This window comes from Protomyctophum bolini (assembly GCF_963924005.1).
Source record: "Protomyctophum bolini genome assembly, chromosome: 16".
Classification (NCBI taxonomy): domain Eukaryota; kingdom Metazoa; phylum Chordata; class Actinopteri; order Myctophiformes; family Myctophidae; genus Protomyctophum; species Protomyctophum bolini.
Genome location: NC_137877.1, coordinates 37,285,863 through 37,294,733, shown reverse-complemented (window position 1 = coordinate 37,294,733; position 8,871 = coordinate 37,285,863). Strand labels below are relative to the sequence as shown.

At 45.0% G+C, this 8,871-nt stretch overlaps 1 protein-coding gene across 3 annotated transcripts in view; it reads left to right on the top strand.

Annotated features, from left to right (window-relative positions):
* Positions 1-8,871, top strand: part of fam124a (family with sequence similarity 124 member A) — a 45,360-nt gene that overhangs the window by 1,096 nt on the left and 35,393 nt on the right. For 2 of the 3 annotated variants that reach the window (XM_080785426.1, XM_080785425.1), the window contains exon 2: positions 4,645-4,676. The exons of the other annotated variant lie outside the window; for it this stretch is intronic. In XM_080785426.1, the coding sequence (XP_080641552.1) occupies positions 4,645-4,676 (32 nt within the window). The remainder of the gene's footprint in view (positions 1-4,644; positions 4,677-8,871) is intronic. 3 annotated transcript variants of the gene reach the window in all.

Sequence of the window (8,871 nt, the reverse complement as noted above, 5' to 3'; positions counted from 1 at the left end):
GTAGTGATAATAATAATAATAATAATAATAATAAAGTAATAATCAAAATATATATATAAGTAAATAGTATAAAAAAAGTATAAAATACACATAATTAAAAGCAAATGGCATCAATTGACATGCAGGAAAATGTATAAGTAGCCTTGCAGAGCCATAGGGGCAGGAGCCTATCTCCTGTTTCTGTAGCGTGAGGCAGCTTGATGTACAAGTACACCCCCTGGACATGACGCTAGTATGTCGCAGGGACTTATACCCCCCAATCCAACCCTTGATGATGAGTGCCAAGCAGGGAGGCACTGGGTCCCATTTTTACAGTCTTTGGTATGACCCGGCCGGGGATCGAACCCCAACCTCCCAGTGTCAGGGCGGACACTCTAACCACAAGGCCACTGAGCTGGAAAATGTATACAAGGAAATAATCATGCATAAAAGAGGTAATACAATGGCGAGAAGACCTTGATTTAGAAGCTTTTCAGACTTTGCTATAGCCATATATAGATCCCTCAGGTAAGGCATCCCACAGCCTATAGATGCTGGAGGGATGCCTATAGCTGATGTGATGTGGCTGGATGGGAACCGCAAGGTTGCCATTTAGAACCCGGGCTCCCCCAGAGTTAGTGTCAAAGTGTCCTTGAAAACCTGATTGCTCCTGATGTGCTGGCTGGTGCCTTGCATGGTTTTCGCCGCCATCGCTGTGTGAATGTGTGTGTGAATTGAATGACTGTAATGCACAATCTATGTAATAGCGTCTTGGATAAAGGCGCTATATAGCCTACGTAAGTGCACCATTTGACATGGTGCTGCAGCATGCAGTGTGGCAACAGTAAAACAAGTGCACACTTTGCCTAATTGTGTTGTGTTGCGTTGCGTTGTTTTGCGAGAGACCGGTGTGAAGTTATGTCCTCTTTAAATGTTCTCATTTAACTGTATCTTATATAAGATTGTGTACTTCATCTTCTGGCCAGACAAGGAAATGTTAAGGAGTAAATGTTAACGGCCACAACTACAGTGCCTAATATATGCATGCTGGCTGCTGCATTGGAACATGGAAAAGAGTGGCCTGTTTTCGTGCTCCCACACTCGGACTGTCGGACAGACCCAGCCAGGGACCCATATAGCTGTTTATAGGAGTGGTTGCACCACTCAAAAAAATGCTTCTCTGTCACTGTACAGCTTGTATTCATTCCTATACAGGCTTGGGATAAGGGCATGGTAACATGATGTTACCTTGCCCACCAAGGGTGGTTTTATAGGAGTCACCTGAGACTTATACTATTCCATTAGCCCGTACCTAGAACCAAACAACAGAGCGTGCATGCGTTTGTGTGCGTCCGTGTACGTGTGTGTGTGTGTGTGTGTGTGTGTGTGTGTGTGTGTGTGTTTGTGTGTTATGGGAAAACATTAAAAAAAACTTTCAGTTCTGCTCAGTCATTCGTGGAGAAGTGCTGATGAGAAAGGAAAAGCAGGGATCTCAAGCTGATAACTTGAGACGCACTCAGCAGCGCACTGGGGTCATATCCTCCACGCCCCCCCCTCCCTCTTCTTCCTCTAAAACTCACTCCTCTGTTCCCACACCAACTAACTGTTGCTCAATCCCAGCCCCTTCGTTCGCTCTGATCGTCTTCCTTCGTCATCGTCTCCATGGATACTCTGATTTTCCATAATTGTCTTCCAGTTCATGTGTCAAGTCTTTGCTTATAGCTATAATTCTTTGGTATATCCCTGCTCAGTGTCTTGTTTCCTCCTCCTACTCTTTATTTTTTATTTTTTTATGCACGATATAATCGGAATCGGCCATTGAAACACCATATTATCGGTATCGGATCGGATCGGTCATCAATTCATAATAGTGCTCCCCTACTTTTTCTCCATCCATCCACCCATCCAAGGTATATGACGACTGAAATCTTCAATTATTTTAGATTTGTTTTGTTTTATTTTAACTATGTAATGGCAAAATTCACATTGTATTATATGTTTTAATTTGATTGTATGAGTGTTTGGACCCCAGGAAGAGTAGTTAGTTAGGATCCGTAATGAACAAAAATCACAACCGTGGGAAGTGAGAGGTGCTATATATACAGTACATCTTTTATGACGTAATTCATCCATCCATCTTCAACCGCTTATCCGTAGTCGGGTCGCGGGGGCAACAGCTCCACCAGAGTGCTCCAGACTTCCCTCCCCAGAGCAACATTAGTGACCTCCTCCTGGGGGATTCCGAGACGTTCCAAGGCCAGTGAGTCGACGTGTTTCCTCCAACCGCGACTTGGTCTGCCCCGGGGTCTCCTCCCAGTGGGACGTGCCTCGAGGACCTCCCTATAGGGAGACGCCCGAGAGGCATCCTAACCAGATGCCCGAACCACCTAAGCTGGCTCCTTTCCAGGTGAAGGAGCAGCGGTTCTATGACGTAATTATCAGACAAAACAAATATTTTAATGTTTGTTTAAGAAAAAATCACACCCGTGTGAACTGAGTGGTGCAACTCTCCCCCCCCCCTCCTCTCTCTCTCTCTCTCATTAGGAGGCAACAGTGCAGCACTAATTATATCTCTCTCTCTCTATTTCTGGCAACAGCGCCCCTACTGGTACTCATTATACTCGCTCATTAACGTCACATAGGTTAACCACACATAGGTAGGTGTATACACGGACATTGCTGTTCCTTGGAGTGGTTTGCACCACTCAAAAACAAACATTAAACCTGTATATAGGAGGGGCTCCCGTCAATAAACACCCATCCATCCACTCCACCCATCCATCCCTCCCTGTGGCAGCCATCGATAGACTTAACACAGTGTGTGCAGCAATCAGTTAGAATGAACCTGCCCATGATCAGTTCCCCCACATGCACGTCGAGTCTCTTTTGGTGTCACTCTGCCGTTGAACTCGGCATGCATGACCCACCGAGGCCGTAGCTGCTCTCCCCGCCTCACTTTGTTTATTGTCTTTGGACGGAGATGAAGCCTGGGCGGTGTGGCTGCACGCTTTTGAGGCCAGACTGAGAGATGAACGCCAGGTCGAGACGTTAAACTGGCGCTCATGCTGAGGCCCCGGGCATGCCAAACACACACACACACACACACACACACACACACACACACACACACCCGAGGGAGCACTCAAAACAAGACCCCCATGCAACAACTATACCACGACCGACCACCTCCTTCTTCATCTCTCCAAAGACTCGTAAACCTTCGGCTTTTATAACTTCCCAAAGAGCAACTCTCTCTATTCCGTCTTTAACTTTTTCCACATTCTGTCATCCTGATTCCTCTGTAAACAGGGATTCGTCTCTGTGGCGGGCGGGGGGGGGGGGGGGGGGGGGAGGTGTCAAGCCTTCTGTCTGTGTCTTTCCGTCTGAATTGTCCCGTACTCTTCTTTCAGCACTTATTTGTTCCACGTGTGATTTATTTAGCTTTTTTTGCTTTATTTTCTTTTTACTACTATCTCTCCATCCTCCATTCCTTTTAATCCATTCTGGGCGGGGACCCCTTTTGTTGTTTCGAATTCGAGCATCATGTTATACTTTAGCTATTGAAAAACAGCAGATCTACAAGCATCTTTTTTCAGACCAACGTTTTTCATCTTTGCTTCTGGGGGGGTCCCTGGAAGGAACAACATATTTTCAGATGGGGGTCGGCGGCCAATTACATATAATCAATTATAATATTGAGAACCACTGATAAATAGAAACAGAATGTTTTTCTGTGATTTAGAAGGATTTTTTTTCCCCGACGTCAGCCCTAAACGGGTTAATTGACTAGACTACTAAATGCCTAATTAGCTAGATTGATAATGTCCTGCGGCAGGAAACAGACCCGTCGCTCTGGTTCCTTGCATGCAATCCCGGCCGACAGGTCCGTGGACCAGACCGGGACTTATTGGGTTATAGCTGTATACAGTCACACAGTGGGGGTCTTTTGTGTGGAGGGACAGTGTCTTCTGTGGTTGTCATCTGACTCCCAACACTAGCACAAACTATACCTCAGGTTATGTAGAATGAGCAGTGACAGATGCTAATGGTGAGTCAGTGTCGCAGGAATTCTGGAATGACGTTTGCGCGGTGCAGTCTAGTTGTGTGTGTAGAACCGTTCAGTGCTTGTGTGTGGGTGTGTGTGTGCAGTGTGTGTGTGTGTGTGTGTGTGTGTGTGTGTGTGTGTGTGTGTGTGTGGGTGTAATGTGTGTGTGCGCATACATGTGGCCATCTGTGTATTGTCATATTACTGTAATTACGCAAATTGTCGGAAATCGTCTGGCTCCGCGAGACGAATTTTCACCTAATCCACAGTGCACATTAAGCAGCCCCATGAAATATGTAGCGCGCTGCAGCTCACATCCCTCCTTTCACTGTTCAATTTGCGGATAAACTTAAAGAAACAATGCATCATCATTATTAAGTTGAAAAGTGATTTTGTGTGTCTGTCTTTAGTATACGTATAACTTTGTACTTGAAGCAGCTCCTACTGTTTAACCAGATGTAGGGGAAGGGGGCACTTCCCCTGGACTATAGTTATAGCTTTTAAATCATTCCGATTTGTACAGTTTACACTAGTATAAACTCCTGTCTCCTCTCTCTCTGTTTCTTGTCCTCCCTCCCTCACTCCCTCCACTCTCCATCTCTGTCTTTTTTATACTGCAGGTCTGATTACAGTCCCATGTCCTCGGCCAGCAGTAAGTAAACCAATGGTGACGTAAAACATCTCTGTTCCAGCGACAGAGAGCACGCACGCACGCACGCACGCGCACACACACACACACACACACACACACACATACACACACACACACACACACACACACACACACACACACACACACACACGCACACACACACACACACACACTATCGAGCTAGGGCCTGCAGGGGCTTTATCTCCCCAATACATCCTGACTGTGTGTGTACTGTACGTTGACATTACGAGCACAGAGGGAAAGACAGAGGCTGTTAGTTCGCTGTCGGATGTAGAAATGAGAGCTTTAAGGTGTTCTAAGACCTTTATGCCCGTTCTGAATATATGAACACATAAATGATGTATACAGTGTGGGTTAATGCGATGTAATAGATCACATTACTGATTGGGAGGGAATTGTCCTGTCTTGCTATAGCGCACGTATAGGCTATACGCTATCGCAAACATAGCAGATTTATCCCCCAAAAAAGCATGTTTTTGCGGAAGCCCCCTGTGGATGAAAATGGAATTGCTTTGGGCTCCCCGTTGATTAAACCACCCTCGACATGTGAATGAAATACATTTGGGGTGGATTGGACATTCCGTGCATGATTTGTGTCATTTGGAGCGATTGGTGCAGGCAGTGTGAGGCTACGATTCATTCAGACATTCTTTCATTCAGACAGACATTGAGTGAATTATGGTATGATGATGATACTAATAACTGTAACGATAATTATCTGAGCATCCTCCACACACTGATTAACGAGTATGTTTCGCAAACATGTCAATGTGTTGAGTGAAGTGTGACGGGCTGTAAATTCTGAAAGATTTTGATTGGTTGTTTTTTCATTGGATTTAGAGCTGTCGTCGTCAGTGTTTCCATTGTTCAGCTATTATTATTATTATTATTCAGATATTCCCCATAAAGTGACCCCAGCGGTATTATTCGCTGCTGTCTGTCGTCATTATAGTGGACTCTACACTATACACTTGAGTTAGACCAGGGTTCTTGGTGTGGGCAACTCCTTGCTTTCTGGTCCCAGTCAAAGCGGAGAGTGTAAATGTCAGAATTAAAGCAGTACTTGTGTTTTTGAGCGGCGCTAGCCCCTCCTATATTCAGCTATTCGTGTGGATTTTCGTCTTACACAAACATTACATTCCCGTTGACAATGAATGCGGAGAACCTTACGTCATAGACTGTCTGAGCACTGGGCTTAGTGCCTATTCTTGAGGGGCCGCTATAGCCCCTCCTATATACACAGGTTTAATGTTGTCTTTAGTTTAAAAAAAAATTGTAAACAAAAATGTACATCATAATGTGTCATTTACGTCATATTGTCTCTTTATTGTTAATGGCGTTTAATGTTTGTGTTGGCACCGTTTGTTTTACATCACAATTACATCACCTAACTAACCCTATCACATGAGATATACTTTAACATATTAGCGGCCCTCACTTCACACGGGTGTGATTTTTTTAACTATAGTAAACCTGAAGACTCATGGATGGCATGCAGTTAACCGTCCGTAGTCGTGGTTCATAAACAATCCTCCACCAGCAACCCTCCCCCCGTGTGCACCTTTACGTGTATGCACACAGGGGACATGTGTGTGTTTGTGTGTGTGTGTGTGTGTGTGTGTGTGTGTGTGTGTGTGTGTGTGTGTGTGTGTGTGTGTGTGTGTGTGTGCATGCGTGTGTGTGTGTGTGTGTGTGTGCGTGCGTGCGTGCGTGCGTGTTTGTTTACATAGGGTCTGACTTCTTCACCCCAGCGTAGCTGCCTGGTCCGGACACTTTCACAATGGGAGGATTATGTCCAATATTAGCCCATTAATCTGGCCTGCAGGAAGCTGGGTCATCCACACACCCTCCCCCCCCCCCCCCCCCCCCCACACACACACACACACACACACGGCATAACCTGCTGTGCGTGTGGCGTGGTCTTTTCCCGTCATGTTTCCTGTGTCTCTCTTCGGTATCAGATGAGCCTCTGACCGTCATTGTCCCAATCTTTGTCCTCTCAATGCACAAGGACAGGGTGGGATTGTCCTCTCAATGCACAAGGACAGGGTGGGATTGTCCTCTCAATGCACAAGGACAGTGTGGGATTGTCCTCTCAATGCACAAAGACAGGCTGGGATTATACACACATGCATGTGCTTTACTAACAGACGTGTGCACGCATGTGTTATGTATTCCATAGCCCCCGCCCCCCCCCCCCCCCCAATATGGCCTATATGCACTGGTGGAAAGTAAGTAACTAAGTATACTTTTACTTAAGTACTGTAGTTAAGTACAATTTTGAGGTATTTGTATACTTTACCAACATTTGTGCTTTTACTTCACTACAATTATTTGAAAACTTTAGTTACTAGTTACTTTTGCGACTTTTGATTAGAAAACATACATTATAACCACTTCAACCCTATATATACATTTTGGCCATTTGAAAATAGAAGATCTACATTCTACAAGCTCACAATGCGTTGCAACGCGACGCATTGTGAGCTTGTAGATCTGCTGTTTATTTACAATAGATTTTGTACACATTTTGAACTTGTGAAATGGGACATTCTGCAATACTACTAGCACTTTTACTTTTAGTACTTTAAGTACATTTTTATGCCGATACTTTTGTGTGTGTTTTGTACATTTGTTTCTTAAAAAAATGATCAGACAGCGCACGCACGCACGCACGCACGCACGCACGCACGCACGCACGCACGCACGCACGCACGCACACGCAAACACACAGTGACACACACACACACACACACACACACACACACAGTCAAACGACAAGATGAGGACATAGACTTGAACGTGGGACAGAAAACCAAGCGTTGTCATAAAGAACTACACACACACACACACACATTGCTCATACATTTCATACACAGTCATGCTGTGTGAACTCATCTGGGTTGTACGTATACTTCTAAAGAAAATGGTCTTAATGTCTTAATGCTGGTGCCAGCAGCCGTTTATTCACCTGCCAATCACAAATTAAATGCAGTCAGAGAACCTTCGCTGCAGCTCTGTCAGGAAACACTATATAACCCGTTTAGACCTGAGGACGATTCTACAAATATCTTCTTGAAAAACCCTATGTTTCTATGCTAAGTCCTTCTCAAACATTTTCTTGTCAAGGACCCCCAAAAATATTTGTAATTGGCCGCCGACCCCCATATGTTGTTCTAGGAACCCCCCCTTAGAAGCAAAAACTTTCGCTCTGAAAGAATATACTAGTGTATTCAAAGATTTGCACTACACATCTGCTATTTTTCAATAGCTATAAAAGTATAACATGAATGCTTATAAAACACCAAAAAGGGGTTCCCGCCCAGGATGGGATAAACCCACACCGGGGGACATCAATAATACACTGGGAAGGAGTTATGAAAACGGGGTCTACTCCCCACGTCTGCAGGGGCACGAGGAGGGTGGTCCCGTGGCTATAGAGCGTAACACAAGACATGGCAAGTGGAACGACATATTATTCCTGCTGCTACACACACATACACACAGGCATGTGCATGTGCGCGCATGTGCATGTGCACACTTTCTTGCTCTTCCAGCCATGCAGGCAGCGCTATGCACGAGACGGCTGACTTTCACAATAGTAACACTTAGCCCATTTTGAGCGGGAATTCACCCCTTTTGGTGTTTTAAGCATTATGTCATACTTTAGCTATTGGAAAATAGCAGACCTATACAAGCTCATACAAGCGCGGCACTCGGTGAAAATGTGGCACAAATTTGGAAGTATATATTCTTTCAGAGCGAACGTTTTTTTAACTCAAATGTTTGCTTATGTTGACCTTTTAGAACAACATATTTTCATATATCATTTTTGGGGTTCTTGACATGGAATATTTTGAAAACCACTGACATAGAAACATAGGTTTTTTCAGCAAACTGCCATGATTTAGAAGACATTTTGTAGAATCTGGTGTCCTAAATGGCTTAAGGCCCTTTTTCCCCTCAAACGACAGATGGAGGAAGAAATGAGGAAGAAATTTATTTCTCATCGGTGGAGGCAGTCTTGCAGAGCACCTCCAGACTGCTTCTCTCTCTAGGTCGTCCTCAGACGAGCCTTCCATCGTCGCCTCCAGTCATTCCCGGCTCTCCATACATCCGGCCAGCTTGTTGGTGCTTTGCGCTCCTGCATCTTTCCTGAGTGCCTCCACGTACT